Source organism: Mangifera indica, chromosome 1, assembly GCF_011075055.1.
Source record: "Mangifera indica cultivar Alphonso chromosome 1, CATAS_Mindica_2.1, whole genome shotgun sequence".
Lineage (NCBI taxonomy): Eukaryota > Viridiplantae > Streptophyta > Magnoliopsida > Sapindales > Anacardiaceae > Mangifera > Mangifera indica.
This window is the reverse complement of record NC_058137.1, coordinates 2,111,652-2,129,630: the sequence shown is the minus strand read 5'-3', so window position 1 is coordinate 2,129,630 and position 17,979 is coordinate 2,111,652. Positions and strand designations below refer to the sequence as shown.

The following is a 17,979-nucleotide window of genomic DNA, read 5'->3' as shown; positions in this document are numbered from 1 at the left end:
TGTTGTTGTCCACTACATTTTGTCTATGGGGTTGATAAACAGAAAGAGCAACAGGAACCCCACCTCGCAAACACCAGTGTTTACTGTTAGGTGATATTTAACATGATCATCATTGTCATGGCTTAAATCTCTATTAATCATATTCAGGCAGGCACATTATATCCTCGTCTACAAGTCAGAAAACCTCACGTTCAAACTCCCAATTTATTTCATCGTCCTAGGGTCAACTTCAGTTAAGAAAAGCAGTTGTCTTGTCAACTTCATTAGTCTGAAAAATTGATTTACGTATTAATGTGTGATTAACAATTATATGCAATTGGTATAATTGGTCACTTCACCTAAACGGTTTAACGTTGGACTCTTCTCAATGCAAAAATTATTTATTAAGTACTGATGTTGGCATGTATAAAAATAAAACATGAAATCTGAAAAGAATCTTGATCAATCATTTAAATCACAAACCTTTAAATGTACTGCTCACTTCTGGTATACAGGCGCACCAGACCGAATAATTTCCACAACATGCAAAGAGGACCCATGCGTAAATTATGAAACATCGAGGACAACATCGTCACTTAATGCCTCTTCAATAGAAGCGGAAGGAAAAGGACAGCTGGATCCACCAGAGCCGCCAGATCAGATTGACGTGTCTCTCCTACCGTAGATTCACTACTTAAACGACAACCAAATGGCATTTACTTCGCATTTAAGTCGCATTTCATTTGTTTTTTTCGCTCTGTTTTTTGCCCCATTTTGAAACCAGCGTGAGGTTGTGAGAGCTGCGCGGGGACCTTAGCTCAGAGGGAACCTCATACAACGCTCAATCTAGGGTTTCATTCTGGTAATTTCTCGCATTATTCAGTTTAGGCCTCATTTTGATCTTACTGAGATTTGTTTAGCTTTCTATGAAACTGAAGTAGAAGGTTTTTTATTTTTTAATTTAATAATGGCTACTGTTTGTGTGCTTATTCAAAATGTTACCCAGTTAAAGATAGGATAGCATTGGATTTGATTTGATTTGAGCTTTAATTTTTTTTTTCTTCCTTTATTCAATGTTAATCAATCTTGTTTTAGCTTTAGTTGAATTAGCATTGTGATCAAATAGATTTTGGATTCAAGTTTCAGATTTTATCTATATATGGATATAAGAGAACCTAAATAAAGTAACTATCAGTTTGTGTAAACTTATTGCTTTTGTAGAATCTTGATTTGCACTGGTACGTTAGTGTATCTTTCCTAATTATGCTGTAAATTTTGCACAAACCGAAATATAGGTTGTTATTACTGTTCCTTTCCTTGATTATATACATTTTACATTTTTGTTTAGGTCCACTATACAAATTTAGCTGTTTCTGAGTGTAATTTTGTTTTCACTATGTTACTGTTGAATTTAAAGAAAACGGGGCATATTAGCTTTCTTATGTAATGCTGTTACTTTTCTAGCATGCAGTAAAAGAAGATGGCAGATACCGAGGATATTCAGCCTCTTGTCTGTGACAATGGAACTGGAATGGTCAAGGTACAAAATGTTTTTTTTCTTTGAGAAATGTGCTACCAATGCTAATCCTTCTCTAAGCTATAATAAATCCAATCTTTGAGTATGCCTTATAATTGTTGCTAAATATTTCTTTAAAATTGCTGTAAATACAATCATAAATTTGTTGATAGGCTGGGTTTGCGGGGGATGATGCTCCAAGGGCTGTGTTCCCTAGCATTGTTGGCCGCCCCCGTCATACTGGTGTGATGGTTGGCATGGGGCAGAAAGATGCATATGTTGGGGATGAGGCTCAGTCCAAGCGAGGTATTTTGACCTTGAAGTACCCAATTGAGCACGGCATTGTTAACAATTGGGATGATATGGAGAAAATTTGGCATCACACCTTCTACAATGAACTTCGAGTTGCTCCAGAAGAGCATCCTGTTCTTCTCACTGAAGCACCTCTCAATCCTAAGGCCAATCGTGAGAAGATGACCCAGATCATGTTTGAAACTTTCAATGCTCCGGCTATGTATGTTGCTATCCAGGCTGTTCTTTCTCTTTATGCCAGTGGTCGTACAACAGGTAAGATGTTTAAATATCTACCAATGTTTTAGTTAGCTTGATTTGGTTTGCATTTGGGTTCACTGGCAAAATCACTTTATCAAACAAGTAGTGTTTGTCTTGTTCTGGAAGAAGAAGATAAATGTTTAATTAGGACACTCTCCCTCTTTTTTCTTCTTCAGCAGCTAGTCTTCATATGCCAGCTTGATGGGGTATCTGAACTGGGTTCTGTTCTCTTTTTCTTTTTTACTTGCTTTATTGTATTTTGAAATGAGTCCAGGGTCTTAGTTAATTTTGGCATTTCTCTTTCATGTATTTGTCATTAGAAATATATAATTGAGTAAATGGTGCGTTTGCAATAGTTTTTGGGAAATAAATTTTTTTTTTTGAACCTATAGAATAAATTTTAAGCAGTTAAAATTAATGTACACCAAAGAAAAAGAAACTACTGTTATACTTTTGGATCATCTAATATATTATGTAAATTTTGTAAATTAAACAGAATTATTTTTGGGTGATAACAACATTATAAGAATATTTTGCCTGTAGAAACTGCTTAAAATTTCTTATTTAGTAATAGATCTTTGTAGTTTTCACAGTACTCGAGATGATCTGTGTCTGATCCTCCATTCTGCAGGTATTGTACTGGACTCTGGAGATGGTGTCAGCCATACTGTCCCCATCTATGAGGGTTATGCTCTTCCTCATGCCATCTTGCGTCTTGACCTTGCTGGGCGTGATCTCACTGATGCCCTGATGAAGATCTTGACTGAGCGTGGCTACTCATTCACTACCACTGCTGAGAGGGAAATAGTGAGGGACATGAAGGAGAAGTTGGCGTACATTGCTCTTGATTATGAACAGGAATTGGAAACTGCTAAGACCAGCTCTTCTGTGGAGAAGAGCTACGAATTACCTGACGGTCAGGTGATCACAATTGGGGCTGAGCGTTTCCGATGCCCAGAAGTCCTTTTCCAACCTTCCATGATCGGAATGGAGGCTGCTGGTATACATGAGACAACTTACAACTCCATAATGAAATGTGACGTTGATATTAGGAAAGATTTGTATGGGAACATTGTACTTAGTGGTGGTACCACGATGTTCGCGGGAATTGGTGAAAGAATGAGCAAAGAGATCACTGCATTAGCTCCTAGCAGTATGAAGATTAAAGTGGTGGCTCCACCTGAGCGGAAATATAGTGTCTGGATTGGAGGATCGATTTTGGCATCTCTCAGCACTTTCCAGCAGGTAATTTTCTTTAAACATTCATATACTATTTAGTGAGTTTATACAAGTTACTAACAAAAAAGTCCAATGTGAGAGGTTTTCTATTTTAATTTTTGTTTCCTTTTGGCATGCAGATGTGGATTGCCAAGGCTGAGTACGATGAGTCTGGCCCTTCAATAGTCCATAGGAAATGCTTCTGATTTAAGCAACCATAGTGGAATCTCAAGTGCTGTGCTATTTTAAAAAGCAAATGCTGCTTGCATTCTCATTCATTTTATCGGCTTTTCCTTGTCGTTCTTCAATTCAATTTCCAGACAATCACCTTTAAATTTTTTCCCTATGTAGTGAAGAACTGTTGCCCATTAAACCCTCATGTAGTGTTTAATTCTGAAACGTCTTATTTATTCTCTTTCTGTTTTTGCTCTGTTGGGTTTTTCTTTTTTTTAGTAAGTTTATTGCACTGTTTTGTCACAAGTAGATGTGGTAGTGACTTGGCCTTGAGGATAAATTATGCGAATGCAGACTCATAATGATATTACTCTAAAGCCAAAATGCTGAAAATGTTTGAATGAATCTCTCAAATTTAATGTTAATAGAGATTACATTCCTCTTTTGTATTGCCGTAGTGTAGAAGGCTTATTCTATAAACCTTCAGGTTGGGTAGGGTGACTGTTGTTGGGTTACGGAAACAGACTTTCAAGAATCAGCCAGTGATGGTTGCCATGCAATAATTTCCTTACCAGCAATTTTAAGTCTCTGAGGGGGGTTTAATATCAAAAGAGTACTCAGATAAGATTTCGGTAGGTGACATATTAGGTATTTAAAAATTATCAAATTAATTGTAATTTTATTATATTTATATTTTTACTTATTAATTTTTTCAAACAAAATATTTTTTATTTTCATAATACGTAAAATAAAAAATATTTTAGAATAATATATCTAAGATCTTGAAATAAAATAATATCTTAATATTTATTTATTTATTATATTCAGTTATATACAATAATAATTTATATCTATTATTTTTATTAAATATATTAATAATTTATATTAAATAATTTTATAACTCAATTATCTTTATAGTAATATCTTATTTTGGAAATAAAAGATTAGGGAAACTAGACACATTCTAAGAGAGGACAGACAAGGGCCAACAACAGGTTGGCGGTGATCTTTCTCTTTTAATTTTTTATTAAAAAATTATTTTATTAATTAAAAATAATAATATTATAATATAATTTTAAATATTTAATTAAAATTCAAATAATATATAATTATATAATTAAATAATATTTTATTTTTAATTTTTAATTTAAAATCAACCACTATTCAATTGAATATTTTAAATGGGATACACATAAATTTGTAGAAAACAAATGAATCCAATCCATCCCAGCTCAAAATTTATAGAAATATCGTTCTAATTCTCTGAGTCGATGGGCTGGACCGAACGGGACCGGGGGCATGTGCTTCGCGTCTTCCCATCTCAGTTATTAAATCAGCGTTTTCAATTTTGTTTACTCTTTTTCTCAGAGACTCAGTCCAATTGCCAAATTCACAACTCCCTTCCCTCCATCTACTAGTAGATTCGAATTAAATTTATTCAAATTCAAATCTGAATTTGATTTAAATAAATCTAAAATGAGTCAACTTTATATAAGTTCGTTCGAGTTCAAACTCAAATTACTCATAAATTTTGATATAAAATAATATTATTTCGATTAATATATATTAAAACAGTTCCATTTTAATAACTAAATAATTAAAAATTTAAGTGTTGTCGGAAATTTAAATTGAGTATACAAGTGTGAAGATTGAAACCTATGTTACACAAAACCAATTGGCTTATGTTAAGGTCCAATTCACAACATTTATATACCACTCAATTTACTTAAGTTTATTAGATGTGAGACTCTTCTTTTACTTGAGTCTCAACACTCCCGCTTAAGTGCAAACACCTAGGCTGTTAGGCCTGCCTTTCGGCTCAGCCGATTCTTAGCTGGGTGCGTTGTCACTTGTATCCAGGAACACTTAAGCTGTTAAACCTGCCGTTTGGCTCGCGCTCTGATACCATGTCGGAAATTTAAATTGAGTATACAAGTGTGAAGATTGAAACCCATGTTACACAAAACCAATTGGCTTATGTTAAGGTCCAATTCATGTTTTAGGTGTTTGGGTAGGCTGATAGTAAGTTGTCATAGGTGTTTGGGCAGTATACAAGGCTGTGTTTGTGTGGTATTGTGGGTTTGTATTTGTTTGCAATTGTGGTGTTTGATTGGAGTTGAGATTATATTGTGGTACAGGTGTATAGTGATGAGTCATATGGTTCTGTGGATCAATATTTGGCTGTGGTGAAGTTACTGGAACGCTGGTTGAATTTTGTGCAGAGGATACAAAATTATTACCAGTGTAGTGAATATCAAACCTATGATAACACTGTAAGACAACATGTCCTGATTTCCCACAGAGTTGACACACTACTCTAGGTTTGTTAAAATTTCTCCCTCTGCCTCTGCCTTGTCCACCAGGAGAGAAAGACCTAAAATTCCTCTGACCTATGGAGTCATATCTAGTTGACTGTTCAGAGATTCCATCAGCGAGGAAAGCACTATTGCTGTCAACAACACTGTCAGGTCTATAGTTTCCATAGCCATGCCCAATTCTACTAGTTTGCTTGGCCACATTAGCTACTCCCCCATTAAAATCAAAAGAGAGACTAGAAGTTCTTCCAAGTCTCTGCTCATATTTTTGAAGTATGAGTTTAAGATCAGCCAATGTGAGGTTTTCAGCCTGAGAATCAACTCTAGCTAATATATATACAACTATGGGCTCAAAATCACTTCCTAAGCCATCCAATATGAAATTAACCAGATCTTCTTCAGTTAAAACCTGACCACTAGCAACTAATGTATCAAAAATATCCTTCATTCTACGCATATACTCCTGAATACTCAAACTACCTTTCTTTAAGGTCTGTAAGGTATTTTTAAGATGCATAATTCTCACTTTGGATTCTGTGACAAAATATGTCTCAAGAGCAGTCCACATCTCACTTGCTGAACTATAGTTTGATACTAAACTAAACAAGTTCTCACTCACAGATGAAATCAACCATCCCATAAGAAGTTTGTCATATCTTTTCCACATATAATATTCACTATTTCTAGTCTTGATATCACCATCATCATTATCAGATTTCACATAGACAAAAGGCAGTGGACAAGTTACCAAACCTGTTAGGTGCTCTTCTAGGTCATGAGCACCCGCAGCAAGAAGAGCCTGAGTCCTCCAGTACCGATAGTTCTCATCGGTGAGCTTTGGTGTGACAGGTTGAAGTGTTGAAACGGGAAAACCACTTGTTTGACTAGATCGATCACCAAATCCAGTCATCTCAGGTCGCTCAGGAGTCAACGACGGGCCTGAAAAACCAGTGTTAGAGGAGTTAGCCATCTTAGACGCTAGTCAATGGCTCTGATACCAAGTCAAAAATTTAAATTGAGTATACAAGTGTGAAGATTGAAACCCATGTTACACAAAACCAATTGGCTTATGTTAAGGTCCAATTCACAACACTTATATACCACTCATTTTACTTAAGTTTATTAGATGTGGGACTCTTCTTTTACTTGAGTCTCAACACCCCGGCTTAAGTGCAAACACCTAGGCTGTTAGGCCTGCCTTTCGGCTCAGCCGATTTTTGGCTGGGTGCGTTGTCACTTGTATCCAGGAACACTTAGGCTGTTAAACCTATCGTTTGGCTCGCGCTCTGATACCAAGTGAAACTTCCAGATCGAAGAAACCAAAAAAAATTTTCAGATTGGAGAAATCAAACACCAAGAAAATTGAAAACTGAAATGCATCAAACTTTTTATCTAAAACAAAAATTAGGTACAGAATTGTTTTTATACAGTAAACATTGACAGCCTGGCAATAACTGTCAAACAAATCACAACCCTACATCTAATCACAGTACCACAAAATCAATGACTTATCTGCGTGATGAAACTTCCGGGGATGCAAAGATGAGCAGTTGTGACGGTGAAAGAATGACAAGCAGTGAAGGGAAGAGGAGCAGTTCACTTTTCTTGAATATTCACAAATGACAGTCACAAGAAACAAGAAGCAGATATTTCTTGTTTAATGAATTTTTAATTGAAACGGTGTGTTTCATCTCTCCATCAAAACGCACCGTTTTCCTTTGTAATCTCAACAAGTGTGAAACGAGTTGAACCAAATTCAAACAGAGTTCGAGCTTAGTTTTTACAAGCTTAAACTCGAATTCGAATTCAAGCGCTATTATATATAAATCGAACCGAGCTAAAACTTGATTCAGTTCGAATCCAGCCCTACCTGCATCAATGATGCCAGAACTAGACTCTGATTTCTGACTAAATTATATGCCAGGTGGGATTTATGCGACGAGGAAGAGCTAACAAAGAAGATGAATAAGAGAAAAAAGAGAGATCAAGGCGCGGATCTGGGAGATTAAAAAACGTTAATCTCAAAAGCTTTAGTTTGCTTTGTTGAATTCTTAACGAATAACAGAGAGAAATAGATATGGGTAGAGTAGAGGTTGCTGTAATTGTGAGCTTGTGGGTAATTCCTATTTCAATTCTAGTTAATCGTATTGTTCCTGATCCATACATGGTAAGTATTATTTGCCCTTTTATTGATTTCTCTGTAAAAATCCGCCGCTAAGCTGAAGCTATACTCAAACTAGTTGTTGTTTGCAGGATGAAATATTTCATGTTCCCCAGGCTCAGCAGTACTGCAAAGGCAATTTCAAGAGTTGGAATCCCATGATCACCACTCCACCTGGCCTGTATGTTCTTTCTATTTTTCAGTTTATTTATTTTGAGACTGAAAGTTAATGAAGAATGATTGAATAAGATTGATAACATCATAGTTGTGTTCAAATAAATTAATTGGAGTCGAACGGGATGCCATTGGTTAATTTTCGTGCATTTTTATGAAATTTCACTGAGGGATAATGTTTGTTTGTTTGAAGACTTGAAGTGGTAAGCAGAGCTACATTATGAAGATACAAATAAAATATTTGTTTATCTAATATAATAATTTTAGAAATGTTTGTAATGAGAAATCTATTTCTGAATATGAAAAAATCGGGTGTTGTTGAAATTCATTGTAAGGTTCGCTTGATTGTTTGCAAGTTCTGTCTGGCACTTAAATCCTAAGAATAATATCCTGATAAATCCAGTGTAAAACTTTTGCAGGTACTATCTTTCACTTGCCCCAGTTGCTTCTTTGTTTCCAGGCATGTTCTTTGTACAGGCAGTGTCATCATTTTTTGAAGTTTGCTCCACTTCAGTTCTTCGCTCTGTAAATGGTTTGTTGGCAGTATTATGCAGTATTATCATATATGAGATAATACTACATCTGCGACCAGTTCTTGATGATAGAAAAGCAACTCTTCGTGCTGTGGTCTTAGCTTTGTACCCTCTCCACTGGTTCTTCACTTTTCTTTACTATACAGATGTTGCATCACTTACTGCAGTACTTGCCATGTACCTTGCATGTTTGAAGAAGAAATATCGGCTTAGTGCATTGGTAATGATGTCAAGTCAACTTTCTCTTTTTGAATCTCTCCACATGATAAAAGTTTCTGGATTTAATTTCTTTACAAACATCTTTACATTTTTGTTTTTGTTTTTGTTAACTTAAGCAGTAGAATCTTCATTTGGTTTTACATATATTAACATTGTAAAGTATGTAGTTTTCTATCATTTGTTTATCTAGCTAATCTCAAGAAAAGATTTCAGAAGGTGATTGTAAAATTCAAAGATTTTACTTTTTTGAGCTCATCATGCTACCTTTCCTTTCATCTGAATTACCAAAGACCTAAAGTGCTCTGTCAGCTGCCAGACAATAGTCAATGGAGCATTAAGAACAAACAAGGGAAACAGTTGATTGAGAAACCAACAATCAAGGAATTTAGTGGGTAGAAACATGTTTTTTTGAGGTTGAGATGTTTATCTTGTGTGCTTGGGCTATAGCTGGGCAGAAGATTGTCATACTTTCTAAGTGAATATAAGTATTTATACTAACAGATTAATTATAGAATTACATAGAATTTTTAATCAATATTGTTTTTTTTAATGCAATTGGTGATATATTTTCCTTGTCTTCTAATCAGCTTGGCACATTGGCAGTTTTCATTAGACAAACAAATATTATATGGATGCTTTTTGTTGCATGTACTGGGATCATAAATATTACTCTAGCACATAGCAGAAGTGTTAAGAAAGTGGACAATTCTCATGTGTCAGTCAGGAAAATTAGTCATTTAACTCCCAGCAGTACTGCTATGGTTATTTCCAACTTGAGAAAAAGGAAGTCCAAGGGCAATGTTGTCAAGGATGATAAATCTGTGCTCAGTACAAGTATCTATTCATCAGGTCAAAAATCAGGTTCTGTTTCACATGTTTGATTAATTTATATTAGTTTTTAACAGTGAAATGTTCTTATTTGCAATGTTTGTGTTGATTTTATCAGCTTATTTTGGTCTGACCACTTTGTTTGTGTAGTTTCTTTTGAATCCTAATAATACATCTTTGTGACATTGTCATACAGGGCTCCTTGATGAAATTCACGATGTACTTTTGACTTCATGGCCTATGAAGTGGGATATTTTGTGCTCATTCAGCCCCTTCTTTTTGGTATTGGTCGCCTTTGTCACTTTTGTCTATTGGAATGGAAGTGTTGTTCTTGGTAATCTCTCTTATCATGTTCTATTTTTCGCTAGTAATAGGTGTTTTTGTTTTATTTTTCTAAATTGTTTTTTCAATCTCTCCAAATATTGCAGGCGCAAAAGAAGCTCATGCAGTTTCTCCACATTTTGCACAGATAATGTACTTTAGTTTGGTTTCTACTCTGGCTATGGCTCCTGTACACCTTGCTATGGGTCCACCTAAAAGGTTGCTTTGGTCATTCTGGAAGAACAAGCTCCTTAGTTTCTTTCAAGTGCTTGTGGCCTTTACCACCAGCTTCTTCTCTGTGCATTTTTTTAGGTCAGTTGAGATAACCATCTAATATGATGAAGAAATTGTGGTATGGGTTAGTTTGTCTGCAACAACTACTTCGACTTTATTTTTGTATTCCTTATCATGAAGATTGAAGATTAAATAAGTATATTTGGGACATTTCTTGCAATCTTTAATCGCATATGTAAATTTTGGTGCAGCATTGCACATCCCTATCTTCTTGCTGACAATCGGCATTATCCCTTCTATCTCTGGAGGAAGGTCATAAAAGCTCATTGGTCAATGAAGTACCTTCTAGTTCCTCTTTATGTTTATTCCTGGTTCTCAATTTTCAGTATATTGGGTTAGTACATTGCTCTTTCCATCATGCTTATGTCAATTTGTTTTAGCCATGGTGAGTCCTTATATATCTTTGGTTGGCAGGGAAAACTCAAAGGAAGATTTGGTTGCTGGCATATTTCTTGGCTACAGCTGCAGTTCTTGTACCTGCACCTCTAATTGAGTTCAGATACTACACAATACCACTTTATTTTATGATTCTTCATTCTGATATTAACAATGATCTACATTGGCTTCTCATGGGGATTATTTATATAGTCCTTAATATCTTCACACTAATGATGTTCTTGTTCTGGCCCTTCCGTTGGGACCACGAGCCTGGGATCCAGAGATTTATATGGTAGATAGGAAAATGAAAATAGGCTTAGGAAAAGGCTCATTGATTATGAAAGTAATTTTGAGTTTCTTTAGCAGGCTCAGACATTGCCCTGACCATATTTTAGACATACAAATTGAAGAAACAGAAAATCTTACCGTCATTGTATTATGGAAGTGTTATATTAACACCTTGGATTTTTGTGGATAGAAATTTGTACTTTTATCAGTGATTTGTTTCACCGAGAAAGGGAAAAGAAAATCCAAATAAGTTGATTTTATGGTTTAGACCCTTATACAATAGCCGTAAAGTTATTTGTCTTTGGCATTCTAGTTTAACAAAAAATAATAAAAGATAGAGCAGAAAACTCTCATTGAATTCACTGGGATAAACATAGTGTTTTCAAATGTTTTGTTCTTGAGTGCAGTACATGATTTGCATGTTTTATGACAAATACTGAGATTTTCTCTTCACATCAAGAGAGGCTTTTATCTGCAAAACTTTCAAGGTTTACCCATAATATATCAACACCTACATGAGCTAACTTTGATACTAAGTTTGAGTTGATGATCTTGATGTTATTAGTTGCTTTTCGGAGTTTTAAGATCCCCAGTTTCCTTAAATATATACACAACACCCAGAAGAAAATAAGAAGGGATGGAGGAAGAGTTAGGAGTTTCTGGTCATCATTGATGCAGTTGGAGGACTGGCATTGAAGAACAAGCAACGGAGTTTTATTTTTTCAGCGCATTGGATGGGAAGTTGCAGGGTGGGTGTGAATGAGGAAGAGAGTTCTGTAGATTTGAATGGTGAAAGATGGGAAGCTGAAGGCTTATTTCTGTGTGATGGCAATGTTCTGTTAACTGCAGTTCTGAAAGTGCATTTCGCCAGGAAAATTTTCTCGGTGGGTCTTTCTTTATTGCATTTCCTGGCAAGATTGTGCTGAGATAACTCGAACTCATGTACCGAAAACAAAGAAATCTGTGGTTTCGGAAGACAATCACAAAATTAGTTTGGAATAATTTGGTTGTGGTTAAAACGTCTAAAGAAACATAATGTAACTCACTAATTTTTTCTTTTTGAAAAATATAACCAACATCGGTATTAGTTGAATCGATAAATCAGAATATAACGAGTAGATTCATAATCACTGGTTTCAAAAAAGCTAAGACTTAGAATTTAAATTTTTCCTTATAAAAATTCTAATATTTTATCCCTTTTGTTAAACTTGGGTTCACTTACTAAAATTTTGAATATAACACTTTACCATGTAAATTTTGGCCTCATTATTCATCGAATAACAATATAGCCCCCCATGAAAAAATTTCTCACCGCCCCTGTTACTGTTACAGTTTCTCTTCAGGCTTCAGACATATTCAAAGAAAACGACAGAACAAAACGATGCGTTTCGAGTTTGTTAGTACAATATTAAAATAGCTGCTACACTGGCAAATGCTTGGGTGAATCGATGGCGAATCCTCGGCTTCGCGCTCTGATTTGGTGGAGAAGGTGGAGCAAGAGGGAGTGGGCAATCGCAGTGGTGGGATTTACAATCGTCATCTTCATTTTCAGTCTGCTCTTCGATGCCAGCTCCGATCAAACCTCTTCTCCTCTTCTCTCCTCCTATGATGTCGTTGACTTGACCTTGCTCCACAATGCCAAAGATAGAGGCGCTTGTACATTATCAGATATACGATATCTTTTCCTTTCTTTCTATTTGGCATTCTTTCAGCGTCGTTTAGTGCATAGTTTTGTGAATATCTTGCAGTTTGTTTAGATGGTAGCTTGCCCGGATACCATTTTCAAAAAGGCTTTGGCTCTGGCTCTAACAATTGGCTTCTTCATATTGAGGTTTCACTTCATGATTTTATTACTATTATGTTATAATTTTAGTTTATGAAGTTTTTGCTATATTTAGTTTTTTTTTTTCATTTTCGCGGGGAACTGTAGGGTGGAGGTTGGTGCAACTCAGTAGCTTCATGTTTATCCCGTAAAATGACATCGTTAGGTTCCTCTAACTTCATGGAACAACAGGTTCGGTTTTCTGGAATTTTAAGTTCAGACAAGTCTCAAAATCCTGGTAAAATTTGTATTTTTATTCATCATATCTTCAGAAATTTTCAATGGCATATTGTTTGGTAGTGGATCATGTTGTCTGGGAAATTTTTTGTGCTTTCAGATTTCTTTAATTGGAACAAAGTGAAGATACGTTATTGTGATGGTGCATCTTTTTCTGGTCATCCAGAAAGTGAGTTGAAGGCAAGTTTACTTGGGTTTTGAAAGCTTATTATTTGTGAAATTTTTTAATTCTGTCTCATGAACAATGGAAGTTTTTTGTATCCATGTTTATTTTTTTGTGCCACAGAATGGAACAGAACTTTTCTTTAGAGGCCAGCTCATCTGGGAAACACTTATGGATGAATTCTTATCATTGGGCTTGTCTAATGCCAAACAGGTAGCTTTTTTAACTTTGTAATGTAAATTACTATTGTCTTTTAAAAAATGTTTCATAAACTGACAACTTTAATTTTTGAAAATGTTCTTTTCTTGTGCCAAAAATTTTGATGGTGGAATTAGAAGTTTTAGGACACATAATTTCATGTGTACTTACTATTTGGCTGGTAAAATCTCTTGTTTTGAGAATAAGAATTCTTGGGATAATCTACTAATGCCAACGCTAGTGATTTAGGGGTTGGCGTGGGGCTTGAGGTATTTGGAAAAAGGTTAAAAAAAAAAAAAAGAAACAGGATTTAGCTGGGTAGCTGGGAAACTAATTGTTCTTCAATCTCTCATGAAGTTTCAGAGTCAAGTGAATCTTACAAAATATTATCTTTCTGTTTACAATTTGAACTAGATGAAATTGTTGGTTCACTTTGTTAATTTGAATAATGCAGAAGTGGAGTTAGCTGTATATTTCATCAATTATTGTGGCTTGCAGGCACTTCTTACAGGATGTTCTGCTGGAGGTTTGGCCACTTTTATACATTGTGATGAGTTTCGAGATCGTCTGCCGAGGCATGCAACTGTCAAGTGTCTTGCCGATGCAGGATTTTTCCTTGATGAGTATGTTTTCTAGTATTCATTCATGTTTCCTACTGTTATTGTGATAACATTTCCATGTTGTATTTATCCCCTTTAAAGTGTTGTCGTATCATACTTTTTGATGAATATATTTCTGCTGTCTGATTTTTACTGCATAAGTGTGTATATGTTTACTATTTTGAAAAATTGTAATGCCAAGACAAATTACTGCTAGGATTTTATAACTGAATTTATTAATATTGCTACTTTTTCTTATATAATATTTGCCAGGCCATCCTCCTTAGGGCTTCTGTTTTTATGGTGGTCTATAGTCAACTTTCTGTAATTCTCATTTTCACTATTACTAAAAAACCTATGCTTTCTTATTAAAAATTAAAAGAGAAAATTTAGCCATTTTGTGGTTCATTTCAGGCCGGATATTCTTGGAAATCGTACCATGAGATCTTTCTATCATGATGTTGTTGACCTTCAGGTTCTGCTCAATCTATTACTGTACCTGGTTATATATTTTCTTTCTCTATGGTATTGGTATTTCTTGTTCATGTGTTTGTTTATGAAAGTGGTTAACCAGAATGGTGCATTAGCCATTGCCGAAAAAGTGAAAAAATATTTTAGCTTACAATTAGATTGATCAGCTGGTTTAATTTAGTTTGACTTTTTCAACCTATAATTTAATCAGAGTCAGGATTTTTTAATTGTGAAATATTAAGAGGCTACTTTGATATTGTTGTTTAAACTGGCTGAATCTTTTGGGGTTATATAAAAGGCTTTAAGGTAAAATCCACGTGCAACACAATTTTACAAAAATAATTGAATGTTTCAAAAGATAAGAAAATTTGAATGACAGGCTACACTTCTGTAGCATAACAGCTTAAATATTACAGTAAGAATAGATATAGTAGAAGGTTTAAAAGCTGCATTTCATTAAATTATTGATATCCTTGCTTGTGGCGTCACATTGTCAGGGTGTTGCAAAAAGTTTGAACAAGGATTGTCTTTCAAGAATGGAATCATTTGAGGCAGGTTTTCAGTTTTCTCTTTTTGACATACAATGTAATTGGGCAAATTTTGGATGTTCCACTTTTGCTGCTTCAGTTGTAAATTGCAGCTTTTTGCTACTAATACTTTAAGCTGAATTGCACAGCAGTGTCTCTTTCCTCAAGAGTTCATTAAAAACATAAGGACTCCAGTGTTCTTTGTCAACCCAGCTTATGATTTTTGGCAGGTAATTCCCTCAAAGCACATTTTATATCTGCTGCCTGATATTGTTATTATTCCGTGCATTACATATCTCTGATATTAATTAGATATCTTTAGATACGTAATATCTTGGTACCAGATGCATCAGATCCTCATGGCAATTGGCGTCCCTGCGTACTGAACATTCGTACCTGTAATCCTCACCAGCTTCAAATTCTACAAGGTAATTGTTAGATATTTATTTTATTAGACGTTGTGTATGCCAGGTGGTCTAAGTAAATCTGTAAAACAAGTATATGTTTCCAGTTGCTAAAGTTTGAATCAACCTTACAAAGCTGCTCTGTCAATGATTTCATAGTTGAAAATTCCACTATGGTTGGTTTTACCCATCTGATTAACAATATATTTTGACTGGCCTGCATAATGTGATAAATGGAACTGCTAGGACAATCATTTTAAGTTGTTTCGCCTATAATAGGCTTTAGGTGAGATGCAAATGATGTAATGAAGTCCATAGAGAAGCTTTTGTGTAAGCTTTCTGCATTTTTGGTTTAAGACTGGGTTAGGCAGCTTCCCTCTTTCTGGTGGGGAGTGGTGGAACTGAGAACAATTTCCTTAAAATCCTCTATTTATGGATCCATTTACCACTCAACATTTGAATTACTATGACTATGACATCTGTACCATGACTACGAGGAATGAGAACTTGAGATAATATGCTGGTTCTTGATTGATTTTATCAGTTTTGTTTAGACCGATTTGATATTTGGTGTGATTAATTTATCTATTCAACCTGAACAGGTTTTCGTAGTTCTATGCTGAAAGCTCTGAGTGAAGTCCAACAAATACAGGGAGGGGGGATGTTTATAAATTCTTGCTTTATCCATTGCCAGACTTGGATTGCTGAGACATGGCATTCACCCAGTTCTCCAAGAATCAACAACAAGGTATGGAAATTGGATTATGCATTTTGTGCCTTCCATAACAGATGTTGGTTCGTAGATCTTGTAAGAAATCAATGTTTCTTGTAATCAGTATTCATTGAATATAATTGTTCAGACTGGTGCTCAAGAGTTTTGAACAACTAAAAGCTTAATGTTGACATTTACTTTTCTTTGGGTTTCTTATCTTTTTAACAATTTTGACTGGCTGGCTGGCTGTGCTTGGAACAGACAATTGCAGAATCTGTCAGTGATTGGTACTTTGACCGAAAAGCAGTGAAGCAAATCGATTGCCCTTACCCATGCAATCCCACTTGCTATAACATGGATTTTACTCAAGGATGATAACTTCATTGCTGTATCTATTTCTATAACAGGTTATTCTGAACTCCAGATCTCCATTACCAATTTACTGTGGCAGAACTTTTTACCTTTTTGGTCCAAAGCAAGATTCTGGATACTGAAGATCATGTAAAATTACTGTTCAATGTGTTCAAGTTTACAAGATAAAGGTATTGCTGTTAATTGGAACAATCTTGATATTGGAAATTGATGCACTTTGCGTACTCTATGTATATTGAAGTTCATTCTCAATTTGATTTCTTTTGCGCCTTTATATTATTTTTCCCAGAACATTGCCATTGTTGAGGTCAAAATGTTATTCAGTATCTATTAACAAGCTTTCCTGAAATCATCCAATGGAAGTTTAAAGAAATATTAGTAGCTTCTTGCATATTTCAGCACAGTTATTTCTATGAACAAGTCCTCTATGCTGCAAGGCATCTCTTACCTCCGGTTAATTTACCTAGGATTTTTTATTCATAATGTTTATCCAGAATTATCCTCATGTTAATATATTCATCTGAGCAAATACTGTTATGAATCTGTTATCAATCCAATGAATGCATGCTATGGTGGTTGCATGGACTTTGATATTTTTCCTTTTGAAGTTGTTTCTCTGCCAATTGCCTGAGTTTTGACTTGTAATTGAGTTGCTAATGGAGCAATTCGTGTTGTGGAAATTGCAGTTTAATTTAATCAATATTGATGCTTTGTTTGAACAGATTTTAATGGAACACTGTTCTCTCTTGTCCCTTTCACTTGGCTAAGTGGGCAAATAATTAAACAGGTTCAAGCTTTACTTGATGACCACTAATGAGCATCATGCTTTCATAGTTGGCCGAAAGGTGAGTGACTGTGTCACCATGGCAGCAGCTCATTTGGCTAAAGGTAAATGACATTGACCTGTATTAATTTCCTGATTGAAAGATTAAAGTTGACTTTAATTTCCTGATTGAAACCTTCCAGTATCTGAAAAATCGAACCCATTGTTCACATATGACTATGAAACCATCTACACCATTTGAACTCTAAGGTTTCCCAATGAAAAGTCTTTCAAAATTTTCCAAACACCAGGGAAGTTTGCCGGTTCAAAGGCTAACTAATCCTACAGAATCTGCATAAAAGTCCTCAAAATACCTTACAATCTACACAAGTAGCTGGACCATCACCATCACCATCCACTGTTTTCCATCAATGGTTTCTGATAATGACAAGCTTCAAAATAAAAATCGGGTTAGCTTTAAATTGCCAATAAAATTAGTTTGAACTAAAATTGTATTGAAAAGAGTCCCACGATAGCTTGAATAACTAAATACATAATCCCCAAACGGCGTTAAGGAAGTGTGACTTGGAGAACCCTAGATATTATATTAAAATTAAATTATTGAATTATCCCATGTAATAATTTATAATTATAGAATCAGTAATTAGATTCAATATTTTATGTATTCAATATAATTAAATTAATCTCGAAGAGGTAGATCGGTTTGAGTAAAATTTCTCATCATAAAATAAATTATATTA

At 35.0% G+C, this 17,979-nt stretch overlaps 3 protein-coding genes across 7 annotated transcripts; all 3 read left to right on the top strand.

Moving 5' to 3' along the window:
• The first annotated feature begins 697 nt into the window (after positions 1–697).
• Positions 698–3,695, top strand: LOC123228938 (actin-like). 2 transcript variants are annotated; one of them, XM_044654451.1, is made up of 5 exons: positions 698–841; positions 1,444–1,519; positions 1,669–2,062; positions 2,679–3,292; positions 3,406–3,695. In XM_044654451.1, exons 2-5 carry the CDS (start codon positions 1,460–1,462, stop codon positions 3,469–3,471), a joined length of 1,134 nt encoding a protein of 377 aa, XP_044510386.1. In that variant the 5' UTR covers positions 698–841; positions 1,444–1,459; the 3' UTR covers positions 3,472–3,695. The 2 variants fall into 2 exon arrangements, with proteins under 2 accessions (XP_044510386.1, XP_044510396.1); XM_044654461.1 differs by having other exon boundaries at positions 705–841; positions 1,451–1,519.
• A 3,935-nt stretch (positions 3,696–7,630) lies between these two features.
• Positions 7,631–11,210, top strand: LOC123218268 (dol-P-Glc:Glc(2)Man(9)GlcNAc(2)-PP-Dol alpha-1,2-glucosyltransferase). Of its 3 annotated transcripts, none has more exons than XM_044639599.1 (8): positions 7,631–7,921; positions 8,008–8,096; positions 8,509–8,842; positions 9,429–9,690; positions 9,866–10,003; positions 10,098–10,302; positions 10,476–10,618; positions 10,699–11,210. In XM_044639599.1, exons 1-8 carry the CDS (start codon positions 7,832–7,834, stop codon positions 10,956–10,958), a joined length of 1,521 nt encoding a protein of 506 aa, XP_044495534.1. In that variant the 5' UTR covers positions 7,631–7,831; the 3' UTR covers positions 10,959–11,210. The 3 variants fall into 3 exon arrangements, with proteins under 3 accessions (XP_044495534.1, XP_044495545.1, XP_044495523.1); XM_044639610.1 differs by having other exon boundaries at positions 7,995–8,096; positions 9,429–9,702; XM_044639588.1 differs by having other exon boundaries at positions 7,632–7,921; positions 9,429–9,702.
• A 145-nt stretch (positions 11,211–11,355) lies between these two features.
• On the top strand, positions 11,356–16,729 carry LOC123218272 (pectin acetylesterase 5-like). Of its 2 annotated transcripts, none has more exons than XM_044639625.1 (13): positions 11,356–11,834; positions 12,283–12,606; positions 12,699–12,781; positions 12,881–13,010; positions 13,110–13,189; positions 13,296–13,385; positions 13,869–13,993; positions 14,384–14,444; positions 14,938–14,991; positions 15,120–15,197; positions 15,290–15,395; positions 15,974–16,119; positions 16,345–16,729. In XM_044639625.1, the coding sequence occupies exons 2-13, from the start codon at positions 12,399–12,401 to the stop codon at positions 16,456–16,458; spliced, it is 1,275 nt and encodes a 424-aa protein (XP_044495560.1). In that variant the 5' UTR covers positions 11,356–11,834; positions 12,283–12,398; the 3' UTR covers positions 16,459–16,729. The 2 variants fall into 2 exon arrangements, with proteins under 2 accessions (XP_044495560.1, XP_044495552.1); XM_044639617.1 differs by having other exon boundaries at positions 15,117–15,197.
• The last annotated feature ends 1,250 nt before the right edge of the window (positions 16,730–17,979 follow it).

What these genes read in the sequence shown, in the direction of transcription:
- LOC123228938 (XM_044654451.1), top strand. Translation starts at nt 1,460, where the DNA reads ATGGCAGATACCGAGGATATTCAGCCTCTTGTCTGTGACAATGGAACT. An exon ending in ATGGAACTGGAATGGTCAAG is followed by an intron (nt 1,520 to 1,668) that starts GTACAAAATGTT and finishes ATTTGTTGATAG; the next exon opens with GCTGGGTTTGCGGGGGATGA. An exon ending in TGCCAGTGGTCGTACAACAG is followed by an intron (nt 2,063 to 2,678) that starts GTAAGATGTTTA and finishes TCCATTCTGCAG; the next exon opens with GTATTGTACTGGACTCTGGA.
- LOC123218268 (XM_044639588.1), top strand. Translation starts at nt 7,832, where the DNA reads ATGGGTAGAGTAGAGGTTGCTGTAATTGTGAGCTTGTGGGTAATTCCT. An exon ending in TTCATCAGGTCAAAAATCAG is followed by an intron (nt 9,703 to 9,865) that starts GTTCTGTTTCAC and finishes ATTGTCATACAG; the next exon opens with GGCTCCTTGATGAAATTCAC. An exon ending in GAATGGAAGTGTTGTTCTTG is followed by an intron (nt 10,004 to 10,097) that starts GTAATCTCTCTT and finishes CAAATATTGCAG; the next exon opens with GCGCAAAAGAAGCTCATGCA.
- LOC123218272 (XM_044639617.1), top strand. Translation starts at nt 12,399, where the DNA reads ATGGCGAATCCTCGGCTTCGCGCTCTGATTTGGTGGAGAAGGTGGAGC. An exon ending in ATTGGCTTCTTCATATTGAG is followed by an intron (nt 12,782 to 12,880) that starts GTTTCACTTCAT and finishes GGGGAACTGTAG; the next exon opens with GGTGGAGGTTGGTGCAACTC. An exon ending in ATGATGTTGTTGACCTTCAG is followed by an intron (nt 14,445 to 14,937) that starts GTTCTGCTCAAT and finishes TCACATTGTCAG; the next exon opens with GGTGTTGCAAAAAGTTTGAA.